Here is a 14,495-nt window from a genome sequence, read left to right as displayed (position 1 = left end):
CCCAAGCGAAATAAATGGATTTTTTTTCATGTAACACGAATCAGTGCTCTATGACAAATGTGCTTTTTTCCACTTATTACTTTGCAGTCGTTGGCCATGGATCTTTTATGCCTCTATCTTTATGTCACAGAGATAAAAATGATAGAAGAATGAGAAATCAATTAAGTCACAAGAAAATAACCACAGCTAAACTAAAGCAATTACACCGGGGCTAATAACCTTCCCAGCAACAGTTAGACAGTTATGTCAAGTAAATTTTAAAATAACAGGAGTTGTGTTGACCCAGAAAAACATTGTATTGCCTTTATTGTCAGTCACTGTGATTTCAAGTCCTGGGAGGCTTGATTTAATTAATGGCAGAGCAGCTAAATCTTTATTCATACACAGCTCTCCTGAAAGTTTGCCACAGGCAATATAACTCCTTCTTCTCTTCTTCCCCCCCGTCTCTGCCTTTCATCCTCTCTCCCTTCCTTTTCTCCCTTCCTTCTTTCCTTTCACAAATATTAATGAAGGATCTGCCATATGCCAGAAACTGATCTAGGTACTAAGTAGCCAGAAATTTCCATGATAGGTGTGTGTGTGTGTGTGTGTGTGTGTGTGTAAGAGAGAGAGAGTGACACAGCATCTCTGTCCTGTGATTGGGGCAGTTTGTCCATTGGGCCTTTATGGTGTGCTGGATTTGGAATCCAGAAATTAAGAGACAAAGTTCTATACTCAAGAGATACAGCCGCACAAGCAGGTGATTACACTACCATGAAGCCTTTATGGCGACAGGGACGAGCTGAGGTTGGAGGCTATGGGTGAACAGCTGAGGCACTATTTGGCCCATGACTGGCAGCAGCAGCTCTGTGTGGAGTTGGTGTGTGGAAGGACAAATGAAGAATGTGAAGTGAGTTTCCAGAAGCAAGGCAGGGTGAGTGTGGAGGAGTGCTTAGGCACAAGGAATGATGTGCACAAAGGCACAGGCATGAGAGGAGTGAGGGACGTCCCTGTTTGTTCTGGCTGGAGAAGTGCGTGAAGGGAAGAACATCAGTAACTCCCTTGAAATAGCCAGGGGACCTTTGAGAAAGACAAGCCATCTTGTCCTAACAGATATTAAATGTATATAACGCTATAATAATTAAAACAATGTGGAATTAGTGGCAAAAAAGCACCTAACCTACTTATTTCTATGTTCTCTCCTTTCCTAATTATGGCAATTACGATGAACTGAAAATAAAACCATATTTAAAATGAAGAAGCAAATGACAAACTAGGGACATATTTGCAACTCGTAAAAAAAGAAAAAGGTTATTGTATAAAGAATATCTCTCAAGATAAAGAAAAAAGAAGATAAAAACAAACTGAAGAGACTAACAAGCCCAGAAACAATGAGAGTATTTATAATATAAACATGCATATGATAGAATTGCTGTTTCATACCATGGAGAAAAGATAGATTATTCAGTGAAAGGTGTGGGGACAAATGACCAACATTAAAAAAAACAAATTCAAGTTAGATCTCTAATTCATATGTAACATCAAAACTAAATGCTATTGGGGCACTTGTCAAATCAAATCAAATATGTTTTTTTTTTTAATTTTTTTTTAATGTTTATTTTATTATTTTTGAGACAGAGAGAGACAGAGCATGGACAGGGAGGGGCAGAGGGAGAGGGAGACACAGAATCGGAAGCAGGCTCCAGGCTCTGAGCCAACAGCCCAGAGCCGGACGCGGGGCTAGAACTCACTGGACCGCGAGATGGTGACCTGAGCCGAAGTCGGACGCTTAACTGACTGACCCACCCAGGCGCCCCCAAATATGTTTTTTTAAAGTGACATTTTTAATGTACTCCCAGCACAGAAATTATTTTCAAATAACTAAACTAATAAATCATTAAAAAGTTAAATCGGGGTGTCTGGGTGGCTCAGTCAGTTAAGCATCTGACTTCGGCTCAGGTCATGGTCTCATGGGTCATGAGTTCAAGCCCCGTATCGGGCTCTGTGCTGACAGCTCAGAGCCTGGAGCCTGCTTTCGATTCTGTGTCTCCCTCCTCACTCCTCCTCCCCCACTAATGCTGTGTCTCTCTCTGTCTCAAAAATAAATAAAACATTAAAAAAAATGTTTTGGGGCACCTGGGTGGCTCAGCCGGTTAAGCGGCTGACTTTGGCTCAGGTCATGATCTCGCGGTCCATGAGTTCGAGCCCCGCGTCGAGCTCTGTGCTGACAGCTCAGAGCCTGGAGCCTGTTTCAGATTCTGTGTCTCCCTCTCTCTGACCCTCCCCTGTTCATGCTCTGTCTCTGTCTCAAAAATAAATAAATGTTAAAAAAAAATTAAAAAAAAATGTTTTAAAGTTAAATCAAAGTAGAAATAAGTATGTGGAAGAGGCAATTTCCTAAGAAAGAAATGGAAGGCAACAATGTAAAGAAAAGCATGAGTAAATGTGCATACACGACAGTGTGAGACGTGGGTGTATTAGAGAGAAGCCATATACATTTCATTCATATTTTCTCCTGCATTTATACAAAGTTTTGCATATGCTTTCCTATGATTCTTTTAACTTTTTAAATTTATTCATTTGACTTTTTCATTTCTTTATTTTTTATTTATTTATTTTTAATGTTTTTATTTATTTTTGAGACAGAGAGAGACAGAGTGTGAGCAGGGGAGGGGCAGAGACAGAGGGAGACACAGAATCTGAAGCAGGCTCCAGGCTCTGAGCGGTCAGCACAGAGCTGGACGCGGGGCTCGAACTCACCGCGAGGTCATGACCTGAGCTGAAGTCGGACGCTTAACTGACTGAACCACCCAGGCACCCAAGACTTTCTCATTTCTGATTTTTTTAATTCATGCTGTCTCCCCCTTTCATAATTATGTCAGTCATATCAACCAAAAGCAAAATAAAACTATATTCAAAATGAAAAGGCAAATGACAAACTAGGGAAATATCCTCAATGATTGAAAACATGAAAAGCTCATTACTTAAAGAATATCTTTGAAAATAAAGAAGAGAGAAAACAAAATAAAATTGAGAAAAAAATGGGTAAAAGGATAAAATATGTAATTTACTTGAAAAATAAAAAATGATAATGTACATATTAAATTTTTAAAATCTCATCCGTAATGAAAAAAACACAAGTTAAAACAATGACATATGTATTTTTTGCCTCTCAATTTGGTAAGGATATATGTATGTATGTATGTATGTATATGTATATATATGTACGTGTGTATCATGCCTGAAGAACAATGAAGCATGAGGCATGGTTCATAAAGTGAACGAGCATCTTATTTGAGTTGTTTCTTTTGTCTACTTAAGCTTGGAATTGAAAGTTTAACTTTACCTAAAAGAACTATAAGCAAAAGAATCAAACGCAAGGATCCACAGCGTGGTTAAGAAGGAAAACTAAAAACAACAACGGTGAACTTTAGCTCTGAGAGATATGAAATTGTTACAAGTTATCCGAGGAGCTAGCTGGAAAACAATAAATAAATGAATTCCTCACGAGATTCCATTTAGGCCTGGTCTTGTGTCAAGGGAGGAGAAGAGGCTCCTGGGTGGCTCAGTCAGTTGAGCACTGGACTCTTGATTTCCACTCAGGTCATGGTCCCTGGGTCATGGGATCAAGCCCCCAGTCTGGCTCTATGCTCAGTGTGGGGCCTGCTCAGGATTCTCTCTCCCTCCCCACTCTCTGCTCCTCTACCTCTCTCTCTCTCTCTCTCTCTCTCTCTCTCTCTCTCTCTCAAATTAAAAAACAAAACAAAACAAAACAAAAAAGAAGGGAGGAGAAGCTGATGGGGTGGAGCCACATCCCCCTGAGAGAAGTTCTTTCTTCAACAGGAGGAGCCTGACCATGAAAGAGTGAAGCTCCTAATTGAGCAGATAGGAAACCCTTCAGAGAAGCTCAAGGTTGGAGGGAGGTCACTCTGAATCTCCATCGTTCTACCACAGCTAGGGAGCAAGGAGAAGGATGAGGGCCGAGTGAAACTCGCTTTTGAAATCATCCCTTCATCATCAAATTATACTTAGCTTTTTCCAAGGACACTACAAGAACACACAAGTTGGGCTGTAGGTAAGTTTGAGAGGTCCTGATGGGAAGAAGCAGCTTGAATTGATGGGGGAAGATTAGGGACAGTGAAAGAGCCGCGTGACAGATCTGGCCAGACAGTGCAGTGGGAGCCATGTGGTTCACATACTGTATTCACCCTGCTGAGCAGGGGTTTTGACTGATTTCGCGAACTGATGGGAAATCAATCAGGAGAGAACAAGGACATGCACTGCCACTGAAATCGATGTGTCAGTTGTGTTACAGACGGCGGAAGCCGCTTCCTCCCAAATGCTCACCCCTGCAACTAGTCGCCCTCCTCTTCCATGTGCCCCTTTCCAACAATGCTATGACTTACCTTTGATTGGTTGTCTAAATACCCTTCATCTTTCCTTCAGGATTCCTCCCAAGTTCAACTTGGTAGAAAGGAGGCAGTACGTTGAAATAACGTAGACGTCAATTTGTCAGTTCAGCAGAGATGACTGGGCAATCTCCAACCTCAGCAAGGCTGCTGGGCTGGCTATGGGATCACCATCCTGCCCAGCTCCACCTCTGATGCTGGGTGAGTCATTTTGCTTCTTTTAAGCCTGCTTTTATGAAAAATTCAGGGGCTGGACTATGTGATGGATGACATTTTTCCAGCTTTGGGATTTTATGAGACTGAAGATGAGCAAAGAGCAAGAATATGTGATTCCCATAATGTCAGAAAACACATGAAAAATACTTAATACACTTAATTAATAATCAAAGAAATGCATATTAAAATGGTGAGATACTTTTTCTTTTTTTTTTAATTTAACATTTATTTATTATTGAGAGACAGAGAGACACAGAGCATGAGCAGGGGAGGGGTAGAGAGAGGGGGAGACACAGAATCGGAAGCAGGCTCCAGGCTCTGAGCTGTCAGCAGAGAGCCCGACACAGGGCTCGAACTCATGAGCTGTGAGATCATGGCCTGAGCCGAAGGTAGACACTTAACTGACTGAGCCACCCAGGTGCCCCGGTAAGACACTTTTTCACAACCTCTATGTTTGACAAAGATTTAATAAAGAAGTGATGTCATCTTCCATTGGGTCAGGGGAAGAAGAATCAGAGCTCTTTTTTGCTGTTGGCAGGAATACATCTTTTCTATAGGGCAGCTTATGAATATGCATCTAAAGTCTTGAAATGAGCATCATCTTTGATCTAAGAATTCCACTAGAATGGGATCTGAAGGAATAATCAGGGACTCATGAATAAATTTAAATACAAAGATTTTTATTGCATCATTATTTATATGATCCGAAACCAAAGGCTGATCTTCCTTCAACCAGGAGAAATTATGGGACGCTCCATGGCAAGCTTGAGGACACTCAAAACAGGATCAGCCTGGCCACATACACACTCAACATGCCAGCGTCTCCCTCAATCCCATCTCATCCACCCACACAGAGCCACGTTGTCAGAGGCGATCCTGCCATATGACTAGTGAGACCCTGCCTTTCCAGGTGGCTGTGGTCTTCTCTGCTGAAAGACCATCAGTGGCCACCATTGGCTGCAGGACAAACCACCTATGGTTTGGTGGTTAAGGCCCTTTATAATCGAGCCTCACTCCACCAGAAAGAGCTTTTTGCCAACTTCTCCCCTCCCCTACTGACACCGCCTGCCTTCCCTTTCCCTGTCACCACACTTACTCTAACCCCCAGTCACCAGGGAGCCTGCTTTCCTCTCTCCTTCAATGGTGGCTTCCAGCAAGTGTTCCCTGCCATTAACTGACCTCACTGCCCACACTTTCTAGCATAGTTTTTGTGTATATTGCCTTTTTTTCCTTTTTTGCTCAGTGTTGTTTCAAGTTTGCCTATCTTTCCAATTATAAGGTCTCTGAAACTGGCACTATGTCTTATATTTGAAAGACTACATGCTATAGGAGAAAGAACAGGCATGAAATCAGAAAAACCCATGTTTAAATCCTGTGCCATGTTGGGTAAATTACTTGACCTCTCTGAGCCTGAGTTTTGCCACACATAAAATGCAGACAACAGTAGTTCTTTCATAGAGTTGTAATGTGGTTAATGGGACAATTGTTAACCACTTAGCACAATGCCTGCCCCATAGTACATACTCAGAAAATATCAGTTCCCTTCTTTCACTCTACTTTGGAGAAGTTGGGCTTGATAAACAGTAAGTTTAGATGAAATTTTGTGGTCTGGCCACTTCCCTCAAGGACACCAGGAACAATGAAAGACCTGTAGGGAAGGAGAGCAGGAATTGGCGAACCAGGAAATCCATGGGTCTGGACTGCTGGCCCCTTACCTGATGATTGTCAGAGGGATGAAATACACCAGGAAGGCCACGATGGTCATGTATGGGGTCCAGTAGGAGTCGTCAGGCCACAGTGCCCAGCACTGCACTTCACCATTAGAGAGTTTCCTTTTTCCAAATATGATCAGGGTGGGAATGGAGAAGAGGAAAGAGAGGGTCCAGGCAATCATGATGAGGACCTTGGCTTGCTTTTCTGCTCAAAGGAAAGAGAAGTTGGATGGTTTGTTCATGTAGACATCAAAATCACCCAAGATAAGGACAGTATGAAAGGTGAGAAAGAGACTGAGAATAGTGTCTGACATCTTCACTGGGCGAGGAGCATGGCTGTGTGGTCAGACAGAGGGAACATTGTAGAAGGCAATCATGGTAACATGAGCATCAAAGGAACAGACCAGTGCACATGCAGTAATGGAGGAGAAGGGAGCTAGAAGTGATCCAGGGAGGTAGGAAAATGTCAACACCACCCCCACGCCTTGATGTTCTCAGAAGGAAGGATGAGAAGCATCCTTTTCAGAGATGTTAGGAGGACCAGGGATCTCAGGAGGCAGAGGGTGGAGGGAACCTACTGTGATGTGGTTGACAATGTAAGGGAGTTGGTTCCTGGAGGAATAGAGGAAAGTTGCTCTGGGTAGAAAAAGCAGTGGGAATTTGGTGAGGAAATAAGCACAGAGCAGGATGGGATTGAGAGAGCAAGTGAGATGGCTGGAAGGCTTTTCCTCTTGATCAGAGGGATGTGATCCCTGCTGGGTTTCTGCAGACCTCGACAGCATTAGTAACTGTTCCTGCATGCTCTTGTTCTTTCACTGGTTAAAATTCAAATTTTATCTTCTGTAGGTCCTAGAGCCTGGACTTTTAAGAGTGATCTGCAACTCCTGGGCCCCACTCAGATTCCCTTGACGGGCTAACAATGTATTCACTTGTGAAAGGAATGGGCAAGGAAGTAATCAGATTCAAAGAATAGGAAACCATGCTTTAGAATTAATTCCACCAAGGTACTAAAAATGTGTCCCCAGAGTCCACCCAGGGCACATGCTTGGAATTACTTTTCTCATACAGGTGCTGGGCTGTACCGGGAAGTCCCCAGTCAGATGTGTCACCAGCAAACACACAGCAGTGGTAAGACTGTTGACCTTCTGATCAGCGGAGCCCATCTGCTATAAAGAGTGACCGTTTGGGGCTTAACACTCAGGGACAGAACAGATGAAATGCAGTCTGGGTATTAGGTAGGCCATCCTCTGTTACCTTCAAAGTTGCCTGTGTCTCCTACCCATAGGAAGACAGCTTCTTATTCAAAGTGCTCTTGTCCAATTCTGTACTTCTGTCTTAGCCTCTACCTTCTTTGTTTTTAGCAATGGAAGTTACACATGATAATTACAGACATACTAGCAGAGAAATGGAAGCAAAGAGAAGAAAAAGAAGTCCTTGGTGGCACCACCCAGAAATAGCCAGACTAAATTTTGATAGTGCATTCATATATAATACAATAGATTACACATATAAAAATGAGAACATAATATACATGCTGATTTTCAACCTAATTTTTTTCCCTGGAAAAAATTTTATGACCATCTTGTCATGTCAAGAAAATCTTTTGTCAAAAAATTTTATGACATCTTTTCATGTCTACATCTACACAAGCGGCATTCAGAGTTTTTCAGGCAGTGAAAGCCTTTCATCAAATGTTAATTTTATCCTGGGCCCAGTGCAGGATGCCTGGGTAGCTCAGGTTGAGGCTAGGTGACAGCCAGAAGCTTCCAGGCCTGTCTGGGAGCAGGTCTACAAAATGAGCCCTCCGGGCCCAGAGTGTGAAATGTAATTTGAAAAGCACTGATACATTCCGCCCCCCCCCCCCCCGCCCCGGTTACACTAAACTGCAATTTTATCCATAGCCTCTTATTAAGTATTTAAATTGTTTCTGATTATTTTTATTACAAATAATTTATATGTATCTCTTTGTACTGCTATTGCCTTAGGATAAACTCTTAGAAACAGATTTTGGCAAATATTATTAAATTTCTCCCAGAAGTGTCTACAACTTATGGCTCCCGCCAGAAGTCTACAGACACGACTATCTTGTTATACCCTCCCAACCCGGAGAAGATTCCCCCTCTAACTCTTGTTACCTCATTGGTAAGATTTCATATCCAAATGTTTAATTCTTGCAATTGTTTAGTTAGTGGTCCAAAAGAGTATTTCTATATATGGTCTGCTCATTTTTCTTTGTTTCTTAATAATTTGTTCATGTTCTTCGCCCACTTTTTCTATTGGTATGTTATTCTATCCTTGCCACAGTTCTTTACAAAAATGATATTACCCCTTTGTCTGTTGTATACAAATATTTTCTCACTTGTCATTTTGCTTCTTAAGTATGTGTACAATATTTATTATTTGTATAAATAGTTTTAAAGTTCTGATGTAGTGAAAACAACATTTATTTCCATTATTGTTTCTGCCTTGGGTGTTATTCCTAGGAAGATCTTTCTCTCACCAAAACTAAAAAAAAAGTTTTACTCATACTCATCCCCTTTCAAGTTTAAAATTTTTACTTTTTTCAATCCAACTGGCATTTACTTTATAATTAGCTGTGGCAGATAGCAGTCTAATATTTTTTAAGTGGCTAGACAACTATAATAACACCATATACTGAGTAATTCATTCTTTTCTAATTGACATTATTCCATATGCTTTCCATACATTATTCTGGTTTCAGTATCATGTTTTTAAAAATTATCAAACTTTTATATTATGTTTTAATATCTGGCATGACATATTTCTCTTCATTATTAACAGATGTTTTCCTAATTGTTCTTATATTTATTTATCCTAAAGGGCCTTGAAATGTCAACTTCTCTGGAGTGGCTGGCTAAGGAAACTACCACTTTAGTAAAAAGCATTAAAAAAAAATCAGTAAAATGTGGCCTCCCCTTCCCCTCTCCTTCCTTTGCTTTAGTTGTCATTGCCTTGTGTCTGCAAAGCCACATGTGACTCTGTGTGGCTTCCACCTGCTCCTGTTCTCCACAAAGGTGTGCTGCCTGGTGGGGAATTGCTTTCTGTTGTCTTCTCTTTGTTCAGTCACGTAAACCCTTAGCTCTGCCCCTCAGGGCTGCCCTTAAATTCCAATGAGCTGTGACATCAAGAGACTCTAGCATCGGGTTCCCTGTTCTCACCTGTACCTCTCCCCCAAACTCCTGCACAGCCATACAGCCTTCCTGGGGGTGTGGCACCCATGTGTGCTGGGAATTCCTTGAAGTTTCTGGGATTTGGATGGCTTCTTTCCTTGGCTCCCACCCAGCTCCAGGTCTCCTCTATTTTGACCGGGGCCAAGGTCAGACACTTAACAGACTGAGCCACCCAGGCACCCCAAGTGTCCTCGATTTCTATGGCTCTTCCATGACTTCAGAGGAATTGGCAGCGAGGAAGGGAAAACGGTTAATGTTGATTTCCAACTTTCATCTTTCCCCGAAGCCATTGGAGATGATTATTTTCTAAGTGCCCAACACTGAACCTCTATTAATTTTGTAGTGAGGAAATAAATTGCTTTACATCTTTAACAGAACACTGTGATATTCATTCCTGCCTTTTCTGTAATTTAGGACACTGTTCATAATATTGCAGTGTTTCCTAGAACTCGTCATATCTTCCATGAGCTAAACATTTGATTTTTTTTTTTTTAATCTAATGAGTATGGTGACATGGGTAACTGACCATGTTTTCCTTCTGGCTACGGATTCCCTAAGCCTCCACCTTCTGCCAAGCATCCTGAGACACCTCTCACATGTTTTCTTATATGATTTCCCTTCACTCATATTTCTGCACTTTGAAATACCCTGGTGTATGTGTTTTTTGTATGTCCCCACTCAAACCTTCCTGGGGCCTACTGGGCGTAAATAAATAGATGAATGAATAAGTATATCACACTTTCGTATAGAGCATAAAATGTTTCCCCATTTTCCTTCATCTCACTCCCTGCTTCCTTCTTTATCATAATCACTGAGGCAATGGTAGTGCCTAGAAAGCTCAGTAGTGGTCACGTACCTTCACACACACACACACACACACACACACACACACACACACACACAAACAAAAACAACCCTAGAAAAAGCCTAAAACAGGTGTAAATTATATTTTTAAATTGGTTTTAACTGCACACAACACATCAATATACCTTCTTGTATGTAAGTCCCTGTGGTCACTATGACTAGTCCAAATCCCATCCCCAGAGTGAGGACTATTTGGTGTGTGTGTCCTTGGAAGCAATTGCTTATTACTTTCTTTTCTTTTCTTTTCTTTTCTTTTCTTTCTTTCTTTTTCTTTTCTTTTCTTTTTTTTTTTTTTTTTACTATCCATTGCTATCCCAATGCCTCATTCAGAGGCAGGATATATGGTAGTCAAAGACACCCATGCTGTCTTGGGTTCAAACCTTGCCCCTACACCTACCAGCTGTGTGATCTTGGGCAAATTACTTTAACTATCTGAATTGCAATTGTCCAGACTATAAGATTCAGATAATAATAGCATCTATCTCCCAGAGATGTTGTAAGAATTAAAGTACCTAACATTCATAAAGAGCTTAGAATCGTGAATGGAATATAGTATGCAATCAATAAATCTAAGCTACTGAAACTTCTACATAGGCTAGCCAGCCATTCCTCCAACGAGGGAATCCCTGCTATTCTAAGCAACATTACCATAAACGATATGTGTGCATACTTGCATGCATGTGGGTGTTTGTCAAGAGATGATACCAAAAAGTAGAATTCCTATGTCAAAGGGCACATGTGCCAATATTATCTGATATATTCAATAGATTCTGATGACATTAATTCTACTTATTCTAACGTTCTGCTTGTTCTGTTCATTTTGCTTTCTTAGTTGTAAACTACACAGAATGGTATTTTAAAGTATTATCTATTTGCCACGTTTTGACTTTTGTCCCATTTTCTATATTTGATTGCACCTCATCTTTGTAGGTGCAATCACATTAGGTTCTTCACATTAGGTTCTTCATTTCATAAGTTTTCATGGGCTGCTTGGGAAAGCGTGGTATGGGTCACTGAACATTGGGTTATTACTTGCTTTCAGGGGTCATGGAGGAAAGTAAGCTCTGCCCATGGGCAGAGTAATGGATAATTAGTCTCATGACTAGGTACCCATCACCCCTCCAAGGACTCATTGATTCCTAAGACCCCCAACTCTGTCTCTCCAAATCCAACACCCCCATGATTAGGAGGAAGAGACTTCCATCCCTGTTGCCTCTCTAGGGCAGGGGAGGCCAAAGGGAAAGGAAACATGCAGTGATCATCCCTCCTTGTTGTGCTCCAGAAATCACCCGTTAGTTTCCTTGAGTCCTTCCTGCCCTGGGCCTTTACACAATCTTAACACTTCACCCACATTACTGTAGCCTGTGGGTACTGGCAACCGTGTGGATTCAGTCTTCCCTCTGACCCATCTGCGTTCTCCTAAGGATTCCTTACTATCACTGGATCAAGGAGAATTTTCTTTGTTTCCAGTATTGTTATGAATTAAAAAAATCTTTCCAATTATTTCTATGGTTTGGGAGTACAGAGGGCAAGGTGCTTGTTTCTGGAAAATGAGCAAGTTGAAGTGGGAATATTCATTTCTTGGGAGAGGTGTATGTGTCAACACTGCTCTAAAGGAAGAGGCCAGAGGCATTAGGGTCAAGGGAAATGGTCACAAAGTGGGCCCAGCAAACTACCTTCCCTAGTAGCTCTTGACCATCCGTGGGAACCATCAGCATTTCCCCAGGCATTCTGCCTCTCTTTCTACATCTTTATGGACAATCAGACCCATTAAATAGAAAGAAAGCAGAGAAGGAGAAAGTGGGAGGAAAAGAACCATAGAAGATATTAGTGAGAACAATCCCACTCTCACCCAAGGATGATTTCTTACAGAATAGTGCTTGGTTGAGCCAGCTCACCTCCTTGCAGAAACTTCATGGGGTAGACGATGGCATGGTATCTGTCTATGCTGAGGGACACCAGGACATAGGTAGAGGCATAGAGCAGCACAACCTGAAGACAGAAACGAGAGGGGGTGCATGACTTCATAGAAGTGAGGGAATCCACACAATGGGAAGAAGAATGTTCTGTGCTATTGAGAAACCTGTGCACCAAACCTAGGGATGAAGTTTGGGTGAGGGAGAGAAATGATTCACTCCCTGTGTCTACAAGCAGATTGCTGTTCTTGGTGCTGCACTTGTCATTGTTAGTCGTAGCTGGGGAGAATGCTTCCAGATCACCCTTCCTCACTCATTCATTTGGCTTCTTGGAGACTCCACATCTCAGGATCAGTCTCTCTTGACATTTGCATGGTACATTTGTTTGTAATTGACTTTTAAAGCTAACCTAATTTTCCCTGCCACAATTGACATTCCAGAATAATTAGAAACAAACGTTCATTTGCCTTTTATCAGTGTGAGTTGTTGAGAGACAATGGAAGGGATCTGGTTTCTGGGAGCCCATGTGCTGTTTAGAATCATTTATCATCATCTGCGTTGACAGTCTCAGAGCTCACTTCCTCCTCCACTTCTCTGGTATAACTGTTCATTAAGGCCAGTCCTTGGGTCCCCCCCTTCCTCCTTCCCACCCTCTCTTTTATTAACCTTACTCATGCCCTTTAATTATCCTGAGTACAGTGTTATTTGCATAGTTTGCAGAGAAGGAAATTGGGATATAAGAGGTTAACATCTCTCATGTTAAAAGCATAATCAAAATGTAATTAAATGAAATATTTCTGAAAGAATGATCAAGGTGGAAAGTTTTCAGGTAACTTTGAGTCTTATTTATACCAAGAGTCTAGTCATATCTCTGCTTTGTAACCTTTGGATCAATTCCAGAGCAGGGAAGAATAACTCAAAGACCAGAGTCTAAGGGTGAGTGTCTGAATCTCTCCTAAAAACAAAATAGAAATACCGTGACTTTGGTAATAACTTTTGTCTGAATTTATACCTTATTGTTCTTTCTCTCATTCAGAAAAATAACAATCAACTATGTTATTGTTCTCTATTATTTTTATTTGTATAACACCACCGCAAATGCGTCCTGGCACTAATGTTGTGGAAGGTGCCACAGGGTGGGAGTTCTGATTAAAGATTGAAGGCTTTCTTGAGGGATATAAGAAGAAATTCTCCTCTTGCTAAAAAGATGCAATATGGACAGGGAGAAGAATTTTGGCCAAATTTAACCAAAAAATTTAGACAACAGTCTTCTTAGAGAAAAGTGGGATTTGTACGTGTGACCTATGAATTCAGAACTATTAAGGATGGCCACACACAGCATAGGAGATGGCATTCAAGGAATATGAGAAAGAAAGCTCCCAAGGGCAGAACTCTATGGGATGGAACGCCTTGGTGAGAAGGTCGTAAGAATCTCAGCCATCTTTGACTGTGTTGAGTGACTGTGACCGTGAGGAACTTGCCAACACAAGTTCAGAATTTGAAGCAAGACGAAAAAGGTCACAATAAGGAGTGGCTGGAGGAGTAGGCGATGTTAACACAAAGAGATGTACTTTCAGACAGTCAAAAAGAGTAGTTAATTTCAAGGGTCTTCAAACATGTAGGCAGGGTAAAAAAAAAAATTAAAGGTTACATAAAAGAAATGCATCTCAAATTGTCATGCCTCTTTTTTACAAAAATAAATGCCAGAAAGCAGCATAAAAACATGTTCAGAGTTTTGAAAGAAAAATTATGATCCAAGAATTTTGTAAATATCATTTCTGTGCCAAGGCACAGAATAGTTTTCTTAAATGTATAAAAAAAGAAAGTATAACATCACATAATCTCCTGAAAAATCTTCCTTGAGGAAATATTTCTGCTGACTGAGCATTGTTTAAAAATTAAGAACTCTAGAAGAGGGACGGGATTGAATAATAATAGCTATGGTAAGCAATGAGTCCCCCCAAATCCCACAAAATGTTTACAACATCATTATGAATATAGTTAGGAAACATTCCAGGGAAAAATCTGGGGAATTGAGTGAGAAGAGAGAGTAGAAGAAAGAAATCATGTTATATATTTCCATTTGGTCATTTTAGACATCTCTGTTGTTTTTTACTTTGATAGAGACATATTACATTTAAAAATTAAAGATAAGCTATGACATAAAATAAAAGGGGGGAAAATAATTTATTAGCTTCTTACGGCTAT

The 14,495-nt window shown here is 41.0% G+C and overlaps 1 protein-coding gene across 1 annotated transcript in view; it reads right to left on the bottom strand.

Annotated features, from left to right (window-relative positions):
- The window catches only part of NPSR1 (neuropeptide S receptor 1), a 161,002-nt gene that overhangs the window by 34,298 nt on the left and 112,209 nt on the right, over positions 1 to 14,495 (bottom strand). The window contains exons 4-5 of the mRNA XM_060632868.3: positions 12,270 to 12,363; positions 6,320 to 6,521 (exon numbers count right to left, since the gene is read on the bottom strand). Coding sequence (XP_060488851.3) covers positions 6,320 to 6,521; positions 12,270 to 12,363 — 296 coding nt within the window. The remainder of the gene's footprint in view (positions 1 to 6,319; positions 6,522 to 12,269; positions 12,364 to 14,495) is intronic.

This window comes from Panthera onca, chromosome A2, assembly GCF_046562875.1.
Source record: "Panthera onca isolate mPanOnc1 chromosome A2, mPanOnc1 haplotype 2, whole genome shotgun sequence".
NCBI classification, from domain to species: domain Eukaryota; kingdom Metazoa; phylum Chordata; class Mammalia; order Carnivora; family Felidae; genus Panthera; species Panthera onca.
The sequence above is the reverse complement of the archived record's forward strand: the minus strand, read 5'-3'. Positions and strand labels throughout refer to the sequence as shown.